General features: G+C 40.3%; 2 protein-coding genes and 1 pseudogene across 3 annotated transcripts in view; 2 read left to right on the top strand and 1 right to left on the bottom strand.

Annotated features, from left to right (window-relative positions):
- LOC114462870 (formin-like protein 20) overlaps positions 1–23,355 on the top strand; it is a 474,381-nt gene that overhangs the window by 435,202 nt on the left and 15,824 nt on the right. The window lies entirely within an intron of this gene.
- Positions 4,769–15,114, bottom strand: LOC114462869 (lamin-B2-like). The gene is made up of 9 exons (XM_028445950.1): positions 14,700–15,114; positions 9,258–9,394; positions 9,018–9,174; positions 7,481–7,606; positions 7,181–7,279; positions 6,965–7,036; positions 6,767–6,892; positions 6,461–6,681; positions 4,769–5,051 (listed from the first exon to the last, which is right to left on the bottom strand). The coding sequence occupies exons 1-9, from the start codon at positions 14,904–14,906 to the stop codon at positions 4,790–4,792; spliced, it is 1,407 nt and encodes a 468-aa protein (XP_028301751.1). The 5' UTR covers positions 14,907–15,114; the 3' UTR covers positions 4,769–4,789.
- Positions 19,773–19,890, top strand: LOC114464120 (uncharacterized; annotated as a pseudogene).

Below are 23,355 nucleotides of genomic sequence, written 5' to 3'. Positions count from 1 at the left end.
ATAACACAAATAAACAAACATTTATTTCTGCTGAATTATTATGTTGAGGGCAGTGAAATTTACAAAATTTGCACCACTAGGTGGCGCTATAATTGCAAAAACATTTTGGCCTTTAACTTTCACGATTTAATTCACATCTTTAAAAACGTCATATCCACATTTTCCCTACATAAATTCGCATCTTCTGACATAGGCCACGCCCACTCCACACAACTCTTTGTAAGTCACGATATATCAAAACCCTAATTTTTCAAATTCATCTTTGGGGTTTTGTCCAATCAGCGTGAAACTTGGCACGTAGAGTCTTCATTTGGACCTGATCTACAGTTCAGCAAAACATTTTGTTCGGGTAAAATATGCGCAAAATAATAACGAGTAGTTTTCTAGCTAGCTATTAAAACGCAAACTGTTGCACATCTTGGTCAAAATAATTGCTAACACCACCAATTCAGAGATCCTTGGTTGGCATGTGACTGTGGGTGTATGAGCCGAATTTGAATAAATTAGGCCTCTAGGGGGCACTGCAATTATGAGAAATTATTATCTCCTAAATGGCACAACCGATTTTTACCAAATTTGGTGGGTAAGACCTTGGGTCGTTCCTTGGACCGTATCTCGAAGTTAATTGCGATTGGTCAAAGTGGGCGTGGCTTATTACTACATAACATACAAATAAACAAACCTTTATTTCAGCAGAAGTAACATGTTGAGGGCTGTGATATTAACAGGGTAACTATAGAAGAGCACACATATCACCCATACCAAAAAGTGTACCACGAGGTGGCGCTATAATGGGTGCAAACACATTTTGGCCTGTAACTTTCACACTTTAAATCACATCTTCCAAAACTTCATATCCACCTGTTCACAGCAAATGACACGTTGGCCTGTGTCCTGACGCTCGCCAAAAGTCCGTCATCCTTCGTGACGTACTTCCACGGGCTCCGCGAAACCTGTGGGCAGAGTCGCACGGGAAGGCTTGGCCCCCTTTCATAAATGCTTGCAGTTCTAGTTTGTTTTATAATCTTTTGTTATTGTAATAACATTTACTCTTATTCATGTGTTTTCGTGTTTTTTTTTTTTTTTTTGTTTTGTTGTTTCCTTTCTCATCCCACATCACGCTTTTGTGATACACGCTTGCTTAATTTTGCATTATGTGGGTTGGTTATCATTTGTGCTTTTTCTTGCCTGTACTGATTAAAAGCTGGTAATTCATGTAACTGTTTCTTCTAAAAAATAATAAAGATATTTAAAAAAAAAAAAAACAGTGGCTTGACACAAGGAATGCGACAGCTGAAACCCGTCTTGCATACGTCTGTGCGTGGTGGTTCTTGAAGCACTGACTCCAGCTGCAGTCCACTCTTTGTGGATCTCCCCCATATTTTTGAATGAGTCTTGTTTCACAATCCTCTCCAGGGCGCGGTTATGCCTATTGCTTGTACATGTTTTTCTACCACATCTTTTCCTTCTCTTCGCCTCTCTATTAATGTGCATGGACACAGCTCTGTGAACAGCCAGTCTCTTTAACAATGACCTTTTGTGTCTTGATCTACACGTCTATATAATGTCCAAAATAGGTCGGCATTCGACGTCATGACCACGACCTCATCTGGACCTTGATATGACGTTCAACGTTTGAAGCAATTTCACATATGAAATTTAAACAGCCTTGCAATTCCACATTCAGTCACTGACACATGCGTGTGTATGTGCTTCTGTTTATTAAAAATCATTATTCAGTATTATCCACAGTCACTAGGTAGATATCCAGGTGTACTTCATAACATTTATGCTCTGCAATCTTTTTAAGAAATAATTATTGTCAAGCTCCCATTGAGCAAGTCAACGTTGAAACAACGTTGAGAAGACGTCTTTTTCGGAAGTCGTTGGGTCAGGTTAATTTAACAAATGCACACACAACAAGAACGTCAAAATTTCATATAAACATTACAATAACCCCAAAATGAATGTTACTGTATGTTCTTACAGTGTAAAAGTTATTAAAATGTATTTTAATGTTGTATTTTGTCATAGTGTTTCAGACAATTAATTTGGTAAATATTTCAAATAACTGACAATGTACCTTTGAAAAACGATGTGGATAGAAAAGATTACTATCTTTTTTTTTTTTTTTTTTTTTTTTTTTTTTTAGAACAGGTATTTGGGAACAACGTGTCTGTGGTTGAGCCCAGTATGAGTGTTATCCCACAGCCCAAGGCCAGTGCATCCATGACAAATGTATTTCCAAGAACCGCCACTGCAAAACCCACGAGCCGCCCCCGGGCCCCGGAAGCAGCCATGCCAGCAGCAAGAGCGGGCAACCCGGGGGCCCCCGGCGACCACCACACGGCCAAGCAGCCCCCCGAACGCCCCCAAGATCCCAAACCGAGAGGCAACTATCGCCCCCCCCATACACACCCGAGAAAGCCCCAAGGAGCCAAGGACCCAGCGCACCACGCCACCAATCCAACCCCCAACCCCCAGACCCCCCACCCCATCCCCCCCCACCCCCCCCACACCCCCGCGCCCAACCCCCCGAGGGGAGGGCCCAGAGAGCTCCCCGCCCGAGACCCCAGCGGAGGAGCCAAAGCCCACGCCCAGCAGACGACCAGAGCCACGCCGAACGGGCAGCCGGCGGGCACCCGCCGCCGGGCCCAGAGCCAGCAGGGACCCGACCCCAGGCCAGAGGGACCCGGAATGAACGCAGCACCAGGAGCAGCCCGCCCAGGGAGGACGACCACACCCCAAGCCGCATAAGGCACCAGGGGGCCGCCGGGAGTCTCCCCGTCGGCCCCCAGGCACCCCAACCTAGCCCCCCATGGCGCCCCAAATCACCTATTGTTGATGTCGCCCGCGCCACGGGCTTTAGTTTTTTTTATTTATTTATTTATTTTTTTTTAAAAGCCAGGGCCCCCTCCAAGGGCCAAGCCAGACCGCCTTGTGTATCCCCAGCACCCTGCCTCACGGGGCACTGCCCAAGCAGGGGCCGTACCATTAGGTATGCAAGGGCGCGGCACGCGGCACCCGCCCCGAAAGACCCCCGCCAGGACCGGCCCGGCCAGCCAGCCAATCACCCCGGGCCCCAGGAGCACCCCCCGGGACCAGGACCCCCCAAGGGCAAGTCCCCGGGCCAAGCCCCCCGGGACGCACCCCCCACCCCCGCCCAGGACCCGGCCACAGCCCAGCAGGACCGCACAGCCCCGGACAGCCCAAGGCCAGCAGCCCAGGGCCCGCCGCCCCCCGGGCAGCGCCAGCCACGGAGCAGCGCCACCCACCGGCCCGCGAGCAACCGGCGATCCCCACCGCGGGGACGGAGGCACCCCAAAGGCACACATCAAGTGCGGAACCGCAGCCCCGAGCCAAAGATGCCCCGGACCCACCCACCAGTCCGCAGATGGCAGGACAGACCCACCAGGCGGCCGACAGCAACCTCCACCACCGGAACAGCTAGCGCCGCCCCCCAGTAAACAGCATCGCTCCGAGGCACCTAGCAACCCCGCCCCAACCCCGGTGAGGACACCAGCACACCCCCAGCACACCCACCCCCCAAACCGGCGAGGCAGGCCGCCCCAGGCCCGCACACCGCGGGGCCCGCCCCCAAGGCCACCAGCCGACGAAACAAGCACCAAGCCTCACCCAAGGGGAGGAAGCGTCCCCGCGCTCCACCAGGCCGACACCGCCCGGAAAGACCCCGCAAGGAGAGACCCCAGCAAAGCCCCCCCGAGACCCACCGCCACGCCCGACCACACCATCCTGATGTATTTTCACTCTATGTAGTGGCCCAGCCACCAACAGAGGGGCCAGGCCCCCACCGGAGAGGCCCAAATATGTGAGCCAACCCACCACCCTGTTATGGTGCCTCTCCATTCCCCAATGGAGAGGCACTTCCCTATCCCCTGTGTGAGTGTGTGTGTTCAGTGAATGTATGGGGTGTAATTAAAAGAAGGGGGATGGAGGGGAGCGGTGCTCCCCATCCTACCTCTGTGGATATACGTGTATGTGGTGTAATAGGCCGGAGGGTGTAAGTGAGGGTACACCCTCCGGGGGGTGGCATGTTGAGGTGTGATTAAAATTGGAGGGATTAGTAGGGTAACTAGAGGTGGGAGTGCCGCCCCCACGCCACTACATAGTGACACAGGTGGCGGCCCCCTCCACCCCCAGTCCCACCATCCAGCCCCCCAAGGGTTGGGTATGGGTGTGTGGTGCATATTGTGAATGGGCCAGACCAGCTGGGAGTGAGGTGAAGTGTACATGTAGGAGGACTGTCCGGTGCGAGCCGGGCCCGTCCGCGTGGCGGGCCACGCGAGATGGTAGATGGTGCAGACGGGCAAGCGGCACTGTGGGCCCCGGAGCAGCAAAGCCGGAGACCCCCCCCACGGCACCCCCCAGACTGCGACGGCCCCGCGGAGCACAGCGGCACCCCCCACCCCCGGGCGCAGCCAGGCACCAACCCCGTCCCCCGGTGCCCCAGGGAGCGACCCCCAGCCCGGTACCGCCATCCCACACCAACGGCGCCAGAAGAGCCCCCCACCCCCCCACGGAGGGGACCCCCGACACGGATTACTATCTGGCTTTATTCGACAATACGACAGTCCTTGGTTGTTCAAATGTTCATATGCTGTGAAGGAAGTGTGCTAGAGAGCATAAGGTCTATGGATCGAACCCCCATGGGCCACATTTCTTATCTGTCTTTTTGAGATGTCAAGAATTTGTAAAGTTGTAAAAACTTTTATTTTGCACCCATCAAAGATGGGCCATCACATCATTTCAAAGTTGTTTGCTCAGTGGGCTAGCGCCTCCTAGCCCTGGTGTAGCGCAGTCCCGGCCGTGCGGACCTGTCTGCGTTCCTGGTGTCACACAAAACACTGCTGGGTATTTTTAAACTGGAAGTGGCCTTCTTAGAATTCAGCAGCTGTGCCTTATCTAAATGCTTCTCAGCCACATCCTCTGCCTCAAATTCTATCCTCTTTCTTTTGGGGGAGTGCCTGGGGGACGAGCCTTTGACAATGGAGACGCTGACCTGAGAAGAAGGGCTGGGGGACTGCTTCAGTCTGTAACAAACATTTTCAGGAAAGAAATATTGCTTCATGAATAGCTTGCATACATAATCACATTGTGTAACCCACAAGTTGACACCTTAAAATAAGAGCACAAAATATTATTACAGCTCAGTGTGCATGACGTGAATCCTCTGAATTTTAAATATTAACCTGTTTGAGTGATGTTTCTACATTTCCCTAATGTGGGACTGATAAAGCATCATCTTATTTTAGCCATTAATAATATTGTTAAATTAACCTTAAAGGGTCAGAACCTTAGAAATGTCCTTATTAAGGTGCTTTCACACCGAACGCGACTGAAGTGACTGAAGCAACGCGATTACATTAAAATCAATGTAAATGACGCAATTTATCGGGGCAAAATCAAAGCGATTAACTCCTTGAAAACCACATAACACATTCTGAGTGAACTCATCCTTTAATATTTCCGTAAGTTGATCATTTAAACCGTAAAAGCGGAGCAAAAAGGAAAAGAAGTGATCAACTCTCTTTCTCTCTTCCCTGTCACAAAAAAAAAAACACACACACACACACACACACACACACACACACAGTGCTCAAACATTCTGGATAATTTATAGAAATAAACTGCATAAAGTTGCCAAATAATCATGTTACGTTTGGTCAGAAGCGATCGTGTCAACATAATCGCTGCTGAGGCAATGGTGCACGAGAGAGAATGGAGTGCTATCTCAGTCTGGATAGTAAAAAGTGACCATAAAAAGCTGTAAATGGACTGATATGCAGCCGTGGGACCGTGAGAAGAAGACATAATGTAGAGATGGATACTCATCTGTTGAAACTGATCAGAATACGCGGAAATACATGGAAACCTTCGTTAACGAGAGCACAGCTGCCCGCTACCTGCCTGTTCATAACAAGTAGTTACAGTATAAGCATCTAGAGACTTAATGCTTGCAAGTTTTCTTTCATACACACACTGGGTTTTTCTATCAGATACTGTATGTATAAATGTCTGGCCATTGAACATCGGGCCAGAAGCGCACATCGGATCACCACTCGTTTTCGGGAAAGCTGCATGGGTCTCGCAATCGTTCTCCTGTGAGTTTCCTTAAATAAGCGGCCGCGTCCTCAGGTGACAAGCTTTCTCCATACATACTTTGAACTATTTTTCGAGCCTTAACAGCGGTTCATTCATTGGTTTTTCAATTTTTAAGCGTCAAATATGTAAACAACATGGTTTCTGCCCCGAGTATGAGCGCGCACGTCAGTCACGTGTCTCATGTTTGTACAGCATGAAATGTGTTTATTTAACGGTTAACTCAAATCTAATCTACTAGTCGACTTCAGTCAATCAAAAGACAAAATCAACATTAAACACCTAGAGAAAAAGGCACACATTGAATTAATCATCCAACCTTGTTTTAGTGCAAATGTACCTGCTTATCCCTCCCTCCAGAAGATTCCTATAGCCAATGATCTCTAGATCGAGACCAAGTTTCACATCCAGCAGCTCTCTGTAGTCACTAAGCTGGGCATAAGTCCTGTCCCTCATCTCAGACATCTCAACCTCTTTTCCTTCAATGGCTCGCCGATGCTTATCTGTTTCTGCTGAGAGAGTGTCTTCCAGTTCTCTGATTTTGTCCTCATAAGCAGTCACCTTCAAATCAAAGACAAAACAAGCATCTGAATTATTTGTTGAGGTGACTTGGGTGATTCCTCAAGCTAAAAGGTGTGTGACCAACCTGAATCTGCAGGGCACTGAGCTGGTGTTGAAAGCTCTCTGTTATCATCCTGGACTCCTGGAGCTCCTCTCTAGCTGTACTCATGGCTTTGTCACTTATCTTAGTGACCCCCATAGCATTATACAGCTTTATGGAGACAGGACAAAGTTTTTAAGAGACTACGCCTTCAATTAAACTGGGGGAGGGAAGATGACTCACCTTAGCCTGATAAATGTGCTCCAGTTCTTCTTTATAAAGAGATATTTGCTCATTTTGTTGTTTCCTCAGGTCCTGGCAAAATAAAATAGAATAAATAAATAAATATTATGAGAAAGTTTTTTACACAAGGCTGTGATTTTCACATTTTGTGTTTATTGGTGGTGGTTTCAGAGCAAACATAGTTAAATGCTGAAAAATAATATTATAACATCTCACCTGTATGGACTGTGCTAGTTTGAACTCACAGTTCTGTCTCACTACGGAGTTCGCCACCAATGTGCTTTGTTCCTGCTGACGCTGAGATTCACGCAACTCCTGAACTCAAGTAAAATAAATGTGGTGATTATATTCACAACAGGAATACTGGACAATTTGAGGAAATATATTGAAGACACTTAACTCTTAATAACAGTTTTAAGTCTGTTGGCTTATGTTTAAAGATAAACATTACCTGCAGCTGCATATTTTTCATCTTATCATCAGGTATCTGTACTGCACATGACAATTGCCTCTTACCTCTTCAAATGCGCTCTTTCGAAATTCAAGTTCCTCTCTCATGGATTGACAGCGGTTCTCCAAATTAACACGCATCAGAAATTGTTCCTTCAGCTGGCACTTTGCAACAGCATGGCTGTATTCTCTCTGTAGAACAGGTCACATCACAAGCTGTATTACAAACATGATGCTTTTGATTGCGGTGGAACAAAAACATAGTTTAAAAGATGCTCTGAAAAGCTTTTAAATTCAACCCCAATACTTTTTGGTTGTTTGTGGTAAAAATGTCTCGTAAATTATTATTATTATTGGTAACAGACATCTTTGTGTCAGTGGTTCTTTCTGTATTTAGAATAGGGTTGAGGAAGCCCAGGAATTTACAAGCTTTCATGATATTTAACAGGATTTGACAGAACTGAAAGTTGTTCCTTAATGGGGATGTTAAACATAGTTTTTTTTTTAGCATCATCTTGAATTCGACAACTATATTTCATGCACGTAAACTTTTACTCAATATTGATGTTTTTGTTGTGAAATCAGATATTGTGCAATAATTTCAGTTAAAACAAAAACTGCACCATTTGTGCTTGAGGAGCAGTTATTGTTATTAGTGCTCCTGTTTTTGCTGCTCAGATTTTCAGCAATAAAGACATTGAGTTGAAACCCATTTTTTATGTTAAGGAATGGATTTTTTAAATCCTAAAAAACAAGATGTATACAACTTGAATAATTGTAAACATCTACTCACAAAGAGATCTGTTGAAATGTTTTGTTTTGAATTGTATAAATTTTCATGGATGCTAATATTGATGTTTGGATATGATTTCAATAAATAATTCCCATTAGAAGTTTCTATTTTTTTATATTTCACAAATTTAACTAAAAACTTTAACTTAAGTTCCCATGAAAATTTACCAGATGATTTCCACCGCTTTGCAACCTAATTTAGAGCCAATCTTTCTTTAAAAGGAAAAAAATCCACTGGCTTCCCCACAAATGTAGGATGTTTGGCCTGAAGATACTGCTTTAGTTTCAGAGGCTTCAGTGCTTCATTAATTAGCATGATATGCTACTGTAAACTCTGAGTTCTGCCTCCGTTTACAAAGCTGTACCTAATGAACAAGGTTTACACTGTGTACAATAGCACCTGAACACAAACCAAGGTGATCAAATAATCAGCTGTCCTCTGCCCATTCAAATGGAGTCCAGGACTAAACTGGTGTGAATGGACCCTTAAAGGGATTTTAAACCCAAATTATAAAGATACCCAAACTGAAAGACTATGATCTGTAACCTTTACTCGTAGAACTGCGAGGAGATTCAGAAGTTGCAGATGCAATAAAAAGCATTTCAAACACACGCATATGGACAAACTGTGGTGTAGGAGTTGTTCAAGGAAGTGCTCCACTCACGAAACTACAACTGGTTTGATGAGGTTAAAGACAAAGACATACCCATTTTAGGGCTGCTTTTGTCAAGCGTTTGGGGAAGTGGCATTCTGTGCATCATAAAGCACACTGTGTACTTCATAAAAACCACAAAAAGCTGCAGTACATACATGTATCAAACATTTGTTGACCTCAGCAAGCTCAGCAGTAAGAGCAGCATTCTGACTTTGAGCCGTGGCGAGAGCTGCTTCACTCATATTCAGCTGACTTTCCAAAGCTTCGGCTCTGGACATGGCTGCCACACGATCTTCGTCCTTCTTCTTGACACTGGACCGTGTGAAAAATATGAAGAAACGGGGTTATCAGCACGCACTCAGTTCTCAGATATAAACCCCACCATATCATTTTACCTGGCTGTAGTTTCATCAAGCTCTGTCTTCACCTTTCTGAATGCCATTAGGAACGAGGCTCTCTCTTGAGCAGTGTGATCTAAAAGACGTCGAATCTCAAACAACTCCAAATCATAAAGAACCTTTAGATCTGTCAGCTAACAAGAGAAACACAACACAAGCTATTGTAGACATGCCGTAACAAATTCCAAACAAACATACAGTGTTAGAAAGGGCATGCACATAGCTGGTTTACGTCTGGTGCTCCGGGGAACCCCGAGAGTTGTTGCTTAGTAATGATTTTCTTTTGCTATTACCACACAGGAGGAAAACATAGAGGAATAGATTTGGGACGTTACATTTTACTTTAACTTATCCTGAAAATGATGTAGGAAGCTTTCAAATGAAATGACAACAAACTTAATGACAGCTTTTTAGGCACTCATAACAAGGGATGCACCAAAGTGAAAATTCTTGGCCGAAACCAAAAATGAGAAAACCAAGGCTGAAACATGGAGAGAAATTATCATGCAAATTACTGGTACCATTGTATTTAATATTTATGGCTATAAATGTGTACTAACTTCACAAAAATGCAAGCATTGCAATTGTATAAATCAATGTTAATGCTTCAAAGAAAGAATCAATTAAAAATATGAACTTATTTATTTTGTGCTGACATTCCAACAATTCACATTATACAGTAAAATAAAATTTGAAAAATGTAATGTTTAACTTGTCCCCACTCGTATATTAAATAATGCCCTATAAAATCCATGTTAACGGAATCGACCAATGAAAACGGAATCTACTGTTGAACGCGGAAATGGACAGAATCAGGTGTAAATGCCGTCAACGTGAGGAAATGCGGAAATGTCCTTCCCACTCTCATCCTGGCCATTTCAAACACCACCTAAACACCGTCTAACCTGGCAAAAAACTACGCAAATCATCCCTGACTCCTAAATCAGAGCAGACCAGTGCCCACTTAACTTTAACTTGTCTGTAAAGTTTTGTCCGTTTCACCTGCTCATCTCATCAGAGCTACAGAAGATCTGTCGATAAAGTTGTTTTGTTGTTATGGACTAGACCACCGATACCAGGGATTGTAAAGTCTGAAACATCGTAGATTAATGACAAGTTCTGATGCTTTAAAATATTCTAGCCCCTAGTGGTGAAATAACACTTTTTACACTCGATGTGTCATGCACATTTATTGTTGTTTAATCATTACGGTCTGGAATGATGTCAGCAGGATCATTTAAATTGGGTTCATTTAAATTAAGATGATCAAAAATGTAATCAATAAACCTGCTCAGATTCAGTAAACCATTGATCCCTGAGGGTAAATTGGGTGACAATGCTGCTCTGTTACATCTTTATATGACATGAATAATTAAAAAGGAGCAGATAAAATAATCCATGTCAGTACAACTTATATCTGCCTTTTACTCATTATTTTAAATTGCATTTTTAATTTTGACATACAATTGTTTAATTATAGTTTTCTTTTTTATTGGTATTTATTTTGTTTCCTCACAATACAACTTATATCATCGTTAATTGTATCTTACTTTATTTTTGATATACATTTTTGTTTAATTATGGGTTTTTTATTCATTAGTATTCTGTTTCCTCACAGGAGTTAAAAACTAATATTTTTCTAACAAAATTATTAATATTTCTAAAAAAAGATGATGTGGAAAACAGAATTTGGAGAGTAAAAAAACAAAAAAACGCATATGCATTTAAATGTATAAAATATTTTTAAAAATCATAAATCAAATCGAAATCGCAATATCTGTCAGAAAAATCGCAATTAGGTCTTTTGTCAAAATCTTCAAAGAATGCAGACTGATTGACAGACTGTGTAGCTGTATTAACTCAGATCAATGGATCAATAGTACCGTTTCTGTCTAAATCTGCCTATTTTCCATGAACTGATCAGAGCAAAGTTAGAGGTCCTGACGGAGCACCCACTTTAAATCAGGGGTAATAAATATATATTAATAAATGTTTGTGCAGCAGACAGAAGTCCAGCTGCCTCAAATTTAACTTCCTCAAATGTCAGTGCTTGTGCTCACTGACGTCTCCACATTAAAAGAGCAAAACGCTCATTTAAATAGGAGCGGTCTGCACCAGTTCTGCTCATGCACTAATCATTGCTGCAATCTTCGTGACTTTTGCGCAGCAGGTGAGGAAACTGCATCATTAAAGGATTTAGGGAAGCAACTGGATCACCACCCTTTATTTCAGATCTTTGTGAATCCAGCCCTAAGTGTCACATATAGTGCAGCTTTTTGTTAATAAATGTGCCTGTGTAACTTTTTGCATCAGCAAATTTAACCCAGAAATATATTTCTGGTAAGACTTCATTTTACTTAAAAGTATCGATATTTTTATCGTATATCGACATTTTGAGAAAAAAATATCGAGATATGAGTTTTGGTCCATATCGGCCAGCCCTAGGTGTACAGAATCTCTGATATGTGATGCTAACGACATCTGGTAAACTTTTTTAGGAGACACAATGTGAAAATGAGCTTTTTTGAAAATTGTTTTTGGCACCATGAACTTTGAAAAAACAGAGATGATCAGGGAGTGCAGAAAATAGTTTTACAGGAAAAATGTTTTGGTTGTCAGGATTGTCCCATTTTCAACTTTCAAACACCTGATTCACACCTGAACTAAGCAGGCAGAAACACATTAAATCAGTGGTGCGGACTCACATATTCTAATCTTTAAATAGTGTGGAACTATTTAGTTGTGCCACTGCTTGCAGTATTATTGGATTTATGATTAATTTATACCTCAGTAAACCTCCTTTCAAATGTAAAAGTCGTATATGTTGCGTGCTCGGTGTTTCCGTGATTTGTGATACTGTGACTAAACAAACACGTTATGCATATTTACAAATTGCTGCGAATTAGCACGCACCCAACCCTCTCTGTACCGCGGTTAGGTTCACACAGTAGGCGGATGTAGACCGGGACCCCAGGTGGATTAGCGCTGTTCTGAGGGACACTGTCGTCTTGTAAATGTAACAGTGAAGACTGTTTCTGGTGCAAGGTGAGCAGATCATTGTGGTTAACTAGAAGTCCCAGGATTTTCCAGACACCCTCTAAGTCCCGGCAATTGCTCAAAAGACCCTCAGCTCAAACTGACAGTGACAATCAGCATCCTTTCATTTGTAAATGAAGCAATGTGACCATTGCTGGAGGAATCAGCAGGGGAGGGAGAGATGAGAGACTGACTCCAAACATGGAGGTGGAAAGGAATTTTTCACACCTTACAAGCCTTTTCACACTCTCGCTAGGGTTCAGTATTTCCGCATTAGGTCTCCAAAGTAGAAATGATGAGTTAGCTGCTAAAGCTAATGCTGCACACAAGCTAAAAAATCAATCAGCTAACAGTGCTGTTTCACTTATCGGCCTGTCCATCTTGTGCACTTCCTTCAAATTTGTAAAATAATATCTTGATAAAAATAATCATGGACCTGGTTAGAGAATGGTGTACCTTGTAAATTTACCTTTTCAAAGTGAGAACTCATACTGTGCTTTTCACACTGGAAAATCTAGCTTTACTATCAATAATAACAATACATTTTATTTATGTGTATGTGCATGTGCATGTGCCTTCCGGATGGATCGTAAGCTGAGGCGACTTTCAGAGGATATGAAGGTACTCCGAAAGAAGAAGAACTTTACGTTTGGAGAGTTGGAGGAACGTAAACAACGACTGGAAAAGAAAGCCCGAGGAGATACGGAGAAAAAGGACAGTGAAGAGGAGTAACAACAGGAACAATGACTGCAGACGAGAACACATCACATAAAAAAGGACAAAAAAAAAAAGGGAAGAAACGAGGTTGGATGTAAAATTATCTGTGTTCAAATTAGGGGACGGATCTGGATAAGCATAATGCTTTTTTCCGTCGCCCTTTCCGGCATGAAAAAGGACAAAAAAAAAAAAAAAAAAAAAAAAAAAAAAACAATGATGTGATTTTGCTCTGAATGTCAAATGAATTTCTGTGAATGCAACCATGTCGGAAATGAACTGAATAAATAAATAAAAAAAATAAAAATAAGCACATTTCAAAAACACTTTACAAGTAAATAAAATAAAAAAATAAAAAACTATCAACAATAAAAGTGAATAGAGAAAATACAAGAGTAGGAAGCAGAGGAGCTCTAAATATAATACTGCTTCTCACATCGGATATGAGTATCATCAACTGTAATGCAGATTTCACTTGTTTGTTGCTCAATTGGCTGACTGTGGCACAAAAAGAGGCGTACAAACAGGGGAGTTTGGAAAGGATCGTTCATGTAAAACAAGCAGAGGACTCGATTGACCATTTCTCACATTGTCATGTAGGGACACCGCCCAGGTGTGAAATGGTCCAAATTTGCAGGAGTATAGCAAGCTATAGGCTATTTCTATAAATATGTTAATTCGAACCTCCCTCCAGGACCTGTACTCCTCCAGGATTCTGAGGCGTGCAGGAAAGATTGTGGCCGACCCCTCCCACCCCGGTCATAAACTGTTTCAATCTCTCCCTTCTGGAAGGAGGTTTTAGTCAGAACCTCCAGACAGCTTCTTTCCCAATGCCACCATCCACATGAACCCCACCCACCACCCGATCACCACCTCCATGAAGACATCACCTGCTGCACTGTATATATATATATATATATATATATATATTTATTTATTTATTCTCTATCTATCCTTTGTTTATCCCTCATCCTTTATATTTATAATTATTATTATCATTATTGTTGCTGGCTTGTTTTTTTGTTCTTTGTTTTCTTTGTTTTTTGTTTCGGGCACCGACTACCAAGTCAAATTCCTTGTACTGTCCTAAAAACTGCACTTGGCCATTAAAACATTTCTGATTCTGATGCAAGAAAAATTGTGCTTCTGTACGATGTGTTCACTGCTACAAATACACATGTGGCATATGTAGAAAGAACATACCATGGCAGTGCCAGGTATGTTCCAACCAATGCTGAGTGAGGGAGTGAGTGTTGAAATGACACACACACACACACACACACACACACACACACACACACACACACACCTAATAATGCATACTTTTTTAAATTGTAAATATTTGTTTTATTACTTGTATTGTGTACTATTTTTCTGTTTTCCTAAACTATGATAAAAGCAAACAAAAAACAAATCTCAGTTGTTCTTTTGTATATTTCTCATGTCACACACTCATCATCAATAAACCTCAGCAAGAACTAAAAAAAAAAAAAAAAAAAGTGGCTCCCCCTCCTGTGGTGCCTAGTTTAGTTTACATAACAAAAGTTATGTAAACTAAGTTCTGTTTGCAGTTTAGGAGAAGGTGTTAGGTAAAAACCTTCAGCTCAAATGACCCTTGTGTGGGCTCTATAGGTATAAAGATCAAATGACCCATCAATGGGACTTCTAGTGTTAAAACAACCCGCTTACCTTTCTGGTGGCCCCCTCCTTTTTCTTCGATACTTGAACCATCAGCCGGTCTTTCTGTAGTTCCAGATCCCGGACACTGCCGATGTATTTCGCCAACCTGTCGTTGAGATTCTGCAAATTGTGTTTTTCTTGCAAACGAGAAATTAGTGCTGGAGATTGCGGCGCAGTGACCGCTGAGCGGCTCGGAGTAGCGCTAGTTGTCCCCATATCCGGTGTCACGCAGCTCGATAGAAACACACCGTTACAGTCAGACTCTTTTAAAGTGGAACGTCCTTTCAAGTGCTCGAACCGATTGCGTATACGCAAAAGGCAAAGGGCAAACGATTCGAACTACAAAGCTCCAGACATGACTTAGTGATAAATAAATAAAAAAAATTAATAATATTAATATTTTGTCGACACAAAGTATACATTTTTGGACGAATTACTAATTTTCAGAGGTGTCAAGTATTGAAGTACAAATACTTTGTAACTGTACCTAAGTATTGGTATTTGTACTTTACTTGAGTATTTATTGTATTGGCGACTTGTTACTTTAACTTCTTACTTTTTTAAACAATATCTACTTTCTATTCTTTACATGTTAAAAATGAGCTTGTTACCTTTAAGACCTTTAAAGATGACGTCACATCGTAAAAAGATGTAAACCAACAACCACAAAGTTGCTATGAAGACATTTATTTCATTATTAATTTACTTTATATTTTGTCAAAATTGTATCTTCATAAATATAAATACTCCAAACAGAAACCTAATTTTACTCTTTTTTTAATAGTGATACGCTCTCTTATATGAAGATTTTGGAAGGCTCTAATAACAAAAAGGCTTTGAAAACTGTAAATATTTGTTCAAAATACAATAGATTTGAAATTGCATAATTATGCGATTGTATATTGTGATCTACCCCCTTGCTAATTTGGTTTTTTTTATGTATATTTGTTGTTGTTAATAAAAAAAAGTTGACAACCACAAAGGGAAGAACCTGTATGATTGTAGAGCGATGTTTTTCAGGAATTTAGTGAACAAAGCTGACTGCTTAAACAATATGTAAGCAAAGACTAAACTATAAATGAATAATTACGTATCTGGACACAAAACATCTTCACAGTATGTGTGTATTAAACACTGGTTATCTATGTGGAGAGATTTAACTAAAAAATATTCACAAATCGATACCCAATTTTCACGTGTTTTTTAAATCCACAAATATATTTACAATTTTCACATGTTTTTTTTTAGCTCTTCACATGTATTCATCATGAATTATCATTGTCTTGTAGATATTGTATATATATATATATATATATATATATATATATATATATATATATATATATATATATATATATATATATATATATATATATATAATTTTTTCCAAGAAAAACTCTGATTCAGAAGATCCGCCTAGAGTCTTTACTGAGGAAACACTGTAAACTGAACATACAAATACATAGTAGTGTTCTCATAAATAGAAAATACTATACAAGAAGTCAGCTAGCTTCATTCTAACGTCTATGGGAAAACCCATGCATATGCTCATGCTAACATTTACTGCGATCGGTGGTGATTTATATAACACACTGTTTATGCTTAACTTTCACAAACAGTTGAGTGTTATCAACAGTACACATAAACATGCCCACAAGCATATGTTTTTTTAAGCTGAAAATACAAGAACTTAGTAGAGACCATAGACATCATAATACGTAGACGCATCGACTGCTGCCGCCCATCATTGTGGTGCGTCTATAGGACGGCCATCTTGGACCGGTGGCAATCGCTCCTACAGTGCATCACATCTATAGAGGAATGATGTGCGTACATAATTACAGTCAGAGGCGTTTCTAGACCCCCTGGGGGCCGGAGGCAAGAAGGACTATGGGGCTTCCCGCCCCCAGAATGATGATGAATGAAGTCCAGGATGACGGAACAGTAAAGAAATACTTTATTAAATAAGTAACATAAAATAAATAACATCGTGATCTAAACTACATGCAAACTTTACACACAATATATACAGTAAATGCCAGAAAAACAAACACAACTAAAATGTGCAAAGTACACTAACCATTTCTCATTGAATTTTCTAACCATTTCTCATTGTCATTTTGTAATTTTCTTTGGTGAATCTCTGAGGTGAGTTGTCTGAACTTTGGGGAAGTCCATGTTTGTTATTTGGAGTGTTTTTTTCTCACAATTTGACACCAAGCGTTGTATTGTCATCAATAGCCTTTGCCAGCGCAGGATCATCTGATATTATTTGATTTGCTATAATTGAGTACCTTCTGTTCTGGTGATGTGGTGTCATGGGGGTGGTGAGGAAGTGGTGATGGAATGGTAAATGGTAAATGGACTTGATTTTGCTGTGCTGCCATGCTGCTGCTGCTGCTGCATGAAGGTGTCATCATGTCCTACTCTTCTTCTTCAAACAATAGCAAATTCTCTGGGTAGAACCGGAAACTTAAACCGATTAAGAAATTCTTCAGAGTTTAACAAAAAACCTTGGTCATTGAACAGTTGTTTACCTAATATTATGTTCCACCCATCTTGAGAAGAACAATGTTTTATTTTGTAAAAAATCCAGGTGTTATTCCATATTGTGCAGTTTGTTGGAGAGAAGTTCTGTTTGTAAATGAGCTTCCAGGCAGTTAAAGCTTGTTTGTGAAATTGTGCTAATTTCAATGATATTTTTTCCACACTGTTATAGCATCTTAGTAAGAAATTAACCCCTCCCAATCTGAGAATCAAAAATATAGTTAGGAAAGATGTTCCATATGTTACCTCCTTCCTTGAACAATTTATTAACCTACCTTATTTTAAATGAATTATTCATGGACGTAAATGACGGCACCTCAAGCCCCCCCTTGTCCCTTGGGTTACACAGTATGTCCTTTAAATAAAGGCACCTGTTCCTCCAAATGAAGTCAAATAATATTTTGTCCAGATTTTTTGTTGTGGAGAGGGGCACCTCCAGTGCTAATGAGGTATAAACTGTCCTTGAGATCCCTTCCACTTTGATTAATAACGCTCTACCATTTAAAGAAAAGTCTCTCATTAGCCAGGCAGAGAAATGTTTAGAGATTTTCTGTAAAATGGGGTCAAAGTTAAGCCACTTTTTAGGATCTTTGTCTATTGTAATACCCAAGTATGTTATGGTTTCAGTAACAGGAATGCCTGCTATATCAACCATCTCACAGGTATGGACAGGTAGGATAGCAGATTTCCTGGAGTTCATTCTTAAACCAGAAACCAATGAAAACATCTTAATACATTCCACAGCCTTTCCCACCTGCTCCTTATTGGACAAAAAAATGTTGTATCATCTGCTAACTGTGCAATCTCAAATTCTGTATTGAGTGCTTTGATCCGCATAAAAGAGTTGATTTTAACCTGTTTAGCCAAAATTTGTGTAACCAGTAGGAAGAGAAATGGACTTAATGGACAGCCTCGTCTGATCCCCCTCTTCATGAAAAATCTGGGTGTTGTTCCATTGCCGATTTTAATTTGGCGATTGCATCCATTATACAGAGCCCTAACAACTTTTTGAAATCTGGGTCCAAAGCCAAACATCTCCAGGGTTCTAAACATAAATTGGTGGCTCACTGTATCAAAGGCTTTGTAGAAATCTATGAACTGTATAAGGCTTTCAGTTGGTACGAGTTCTTTATAGTCAATCATATCAAGAATTAACCGGACATCATTCATTATATTTCATTACATAAAGCCCGACTGCTCTTCATCAATGATGCCTTGCAGCCCGCTTTTAAGTCTCTTAGCAAAAATTGCTGCAAACACTTTGGTTTGGACCGTGGCTCAGGTCCAAACCACTTTGGACCGTGGCTCAGGTGGTAGTGGGTCGTACTCTGATCGAGAGGTTGGGGGTTCGATCCCAGTACCTGACTATGTGTCGAAGTGTCCTTGGGCAAGACACTTAACCCTAAGTTGCTCCCAGTGGTTGACTAGCGCCTTGCATGGCAGTCCTGTCCCATTGGTGTGTGAATGTGAGAGTGATTGGGTGAATGAGCTGATATGTAAAGCGCTTTGAGACTGCTTCAGTGTGGGGATAAAGCGCTATATAAATCAAGTCCATTTACCATTTACCATTATTTAACAGGCTTATGGGTCTCCAGTTTTATTTGGTTTGGGGATCACTTTAATTAGGTCTTGTTTGAGAGTTGGTGGTAGAGCTTCTGTATCAATGGTCTCTTTAAACACTTTAAGTAAGAAGGAGGCTATGGATGACTTAAAAACTTTGTAAAATTCCCCTGTTATGCCATTATTGCCAGGTGATTTATTGTCTTTTAAGTCATCAATGCATTCATAGATTTGTAGGAGCTTGATATCCTTGTCACAATTTACCTTAAAACTTTCATCAATTCTCATCTTCTCATTGGAGGTTTTAATTTTGTCTAGTAATCTATTAATTTCCCCCTCCTTTCAGCTGCATACAGCTTGCTGTAGAACACAGCAACATATTTGGCCGTTTGTTTTGGGTCCATCATTATTTCTTAATTTATGTAAAGAGGAGCCTTCATAGTTCCTTTTTTCTAAGCTAAAAAAGTATTTGGAGTATTTCTCTATCTGTTCTAACCACTTCACACATGATCTGATAAAAGCTCCTCTGGCCCTCTCTTCATATAATTGATCAAGCTGATTCTGTATTGCTGTTAATTCTATTGTTTCTTCTGATGTCAAAGAGGCTTTCTCTGAGAGGGTTATCAGCTTATCCAATATCTGAATTTCCTTTTTTTTTTCCCTTTAGGTATACGTTGTGTGAATGACCTTACCATTAGTCCAACATTATATTTCAGCAATTCCCAGTTTTTACTGTACTCTTTTGTCTTTTGGGCTATTTTCCAATAGTTCTCAATATGTTTTAAAATATCATTCTGAAAAGTTTTATTTTGAGGGAGAGAGTTGTTGAGCTTCCAGTAGTCAGTAAATGCATTGGCTCTGTGCTTCCCGAGGTTGATTTTTAGTAATATAACTTTATGGTCTGTCAAAATTGCAGGATCGATTTCCACTTTATCCATCTTATCCTCAGTATCTGTTGATATTAGCCAAATTATTAGCTGTGGCCATACCAGCCTGTCATTTCCTGATCCCGTTAGATCTCGGAAGCTAAGCAGGTCTGGGCCTGGTTAGTAGATGGATGGGAGACCATTGGGAATTCCAGGTGCCACAGTGGTATCTGTCATTGTGTCCTTGCGCAAGGCACTTCACCCACAATATGATTGTCGTGCGTGCGTGAGTGAGTGTTGGTCGGAGGGGCCGAAGGCGCACTATGGCAGCCTCGCCTTTGTCAGCTGTGGCTACAACAGTAGCTTACCTCCACTAAGTGACTTTGAGTGTCTATGATAAAGCGCTATATAAAATTGATGCATTATTATTATTATTAAAAGTCTAATCTGGAATTCATGAATTTGCCTATATTGCTCCAGGTATATTCCCTTTTGTCTGGGTGTTTTGTCTGCCAAATATCCATCAAATTCAACCTTTCAGGAATATAATGCAGTTATAATCATTGTTCTTGATTTTGGGGGCCTCTGTCCATATTCTCGTCCATTACAGTATTAAAATCTCCTCCCCAAATAATTTTTATATCTGAGAGAGTTGACCATATCTGCTGTATCTTGTCTTCCACCATTTAAAAAATAATAGAGTTTACTCGTTGATTATTGGATTCATAGACATTAATTAATGCAATTTGTGTGTGGTTATACTCGATTACTAAAATGATCCACCTGCCCTGTGTATCGATTATGTGTTTGACGATTTGTCCTCTGAATTTACCCATGAGTATTGTGACCCCTGCATGCTGACCGATTGTAAAAAATAAAAATCTGCACCTTTATTTTGACAAAAAAGACATAAGCTCTTTCTTTTGAGCTGCTCTCGAATCCCCCTTACATTTATAGACACGATAGAAAGCGACATTCCCCAACCTTGAAAATTATGAAGTTAAGAACAATAAACTAAATTGGGCGCTAACTTGCCGGCACTGTAATATTATAATAATAAATGACGTATGTTCATCTAATTCCGTCCCATTGGAGATGATTTTCGCATAAGAATCTCAACAACTAATAATAATACACAATAACTACACACATTCAGGTTTTTTTTTGGTCATACCAGTGAAGCTATTGGCCAGAGTAGCCTCACTTTTCTTTTAAGGTGACTTTTTTACCGTCTATGTAGGCATGCAGTCCGCTGAAGCCGGTGTTGTGCCAATCTACTCCCCCCGTCAAAATCGGCACCCCCTAGCCGCGGAAGCACGCATGCATTCAGCGATGGCAGACCGACGGGGTAGAACATACTTTAAAACGGCATCTTTGATCACCACTGCTGCTTTTTGAATGGTGTTTTGTGATCCTATACCTGTATCCTATACCTGTTTTTGAACTTTGTTTATCTAGACCTGCTGTCAAAAAGTGTCATCTCAGCACAATAAGTATTACATCAAGCACAGGAGTACAGGCTGCTTTATTTTATGGAACGTACAATGGCCTCTTTAATTATATATTTTCAGGCTGCATTTTTGACCTGTCAAAATATGGATCCCACCCATTTAAAGCCAAATGTCACACAAACCTCAGCTGATGTATATTATATTGTAAAGCAGATCTTAATTAATAACTAGGATTCATTTCAGCATGTTTCCTTTCTCCTACTTGAAGATAGATCCTCCATGCTCTAATGTAAATCCTGCGAGGGACCATTTAAATGGGAACGAATTGGGAATATCAGGCTGCTGTTGCAAGTTACCCAGAGGCATCGCCTCAGATTTGGACAGATTAATTTCATAACCAGAAAACTGGTCAATTGTCTGAATTAAATGAGGGACTGATACGGAACGGTTTTACATAAATAATAAAACATTGTCTGCATATAACGTCATTTTGTGTGATTTTCCACTAACATCCAATCTGATTATTAAAAGGTCTCGCCTAACAGCCTCCGCCAGCGGTTCAATTGCACTGAAAAAAATGTTCAGTTGAATTAACTTAATTTTATTAATTTTAGCAGTTGCACGAAACAAATTTGTCTAAATCCAGATGTATTTTTTAAATTCATTCAACTCAATGTTTTTAATGTATTTCAGATAAATTAAATATGTAGTTTTAGCTCAATTAGTTTAAGCTTTTCCAACTCAAATGTCCAACTAAAATTATGTTCAGTGAACTAAAATAAATTATGTTCCCTTAACTACTTTTAATAATTTGTTTTTGTAGATTCAGGTCAATTAAATTATTTAATTTAAACATAATAAAATTTAATTCAATCTACTTAAAAATGTTAAGAATATTGTCTTTACTTTGATTCAATAAAGCAAGCCAAATGTAATCAATTATTTTGTATTTATTACATGAAATGTATATGCATCAACATTTCCACATTAACCAGCCATTGCAGGCACACTGAATTAAATGCTCACTGCATGAACATACAATGCAGCACATAACCTTTTGAATATATAAAAAAGAAAGTATCAGTTTTCATACCAAACATGAACTTAGACCACAATGGAGGACAGTAGACACTATATTGTGATTCTGTCATGACCCAAAAATGCCACAAAAAGAGCAATAAGTAAGCATAACTAAGTATAAATAAAATTTAAAAAAAAGCTGGATTAACACAAAAAAAAAAAGAGACAAAAGAAATTCTAAATTGACCAGACTGTATAGTCTCACTCAAATATAAATGAACGACAACAAGCTTCTACTTAGTTTCTTCAGTGTAATAAAAGAACAGGCTCCTTTGTTCTTTTCTTCCGGTCTCTTTTGAGCTGTTTGCAATCCTTCAATACAGGACATAATGCATCTTTAATAACAAAATTAACAATGTGTGGCTGTCCAACAGAAAGGGTTTTCTTTGATCTGTTCCTCTGAAATGAACATGCTCTTACTGATTTAGTTGTTTCTAAACTGAAACATATTCTGGATATGTATAAGTGAACGTTCCCTTAATGGGGGTCAACACCAAACTTTTTAAACAGATGCTAGGACTAGTTTGCAAATGTTCTCATGGGCATATTTGTGTTTAACATCATGTTCAACATTTAGATGTATTGGACCTCAACATGTGTTATTTCACAACCAAATTAAAAGACAGTCCTGCAATATTTGTTGTTAACATTGAACATTATAAGAGGATACTGTCCTCTCACATCCGAATAACAGTCCACGAATATTTATTTTTAACATCCAACATTTAGCGATGCATTTGACTTCAGAGTGAATGTTCTCTTGACCCCCCGACCCAAAAAACATGTACTGTGCATTACATGTAGAGTGTGGCTTTAGCACTCCTACAGTCCTCCAGCAATCATTTTGTTCCGTAGTCCAAGAACTCTGGGTGACAGCTTTCCCCTTTCCATCTGCATCAGTACCTTCTGGATGAACTCGTAGTAGTATCTTAGCTCTTTTGGGTAAGTCATGTTTAGAGCATAAATGACTCCAAGCATCATTGCGCAGGCTTGAGCTTCAGATCCAATGTTGTCTAGAAGAATTTCTCCCTCAACATGAATGCCAATGTCATCAAAATGTCTCGGCCGTCCTCCCTCCTTGTTGATGACATAAATGCCCATAGGAGATTTCTTTATGTCTTTCAGGATGTCATCTCCTTCGATGTCCTGTATATTTTGAGA

Source organism: Gouania willdenowi, chromosome 5 (assembly GCF_900634775.1).
Source record: "Gouania willdenowi chromosome 5, fGouWil2.1, whole genome shotgun sequence".
In the NCBI taxonomy this organism is placed as follows: Eukaryota; Metazoa; Chordata; class Actinopteri; order Blenniiformes; family Gobiesocidae; genus Gouania; species Gouania willdenowi.
The sequence above is the reverse complement of the archived record's forward strand: the minus strand, read 5'-3'. Positions and strand labels throughout refer to the sequence as shown.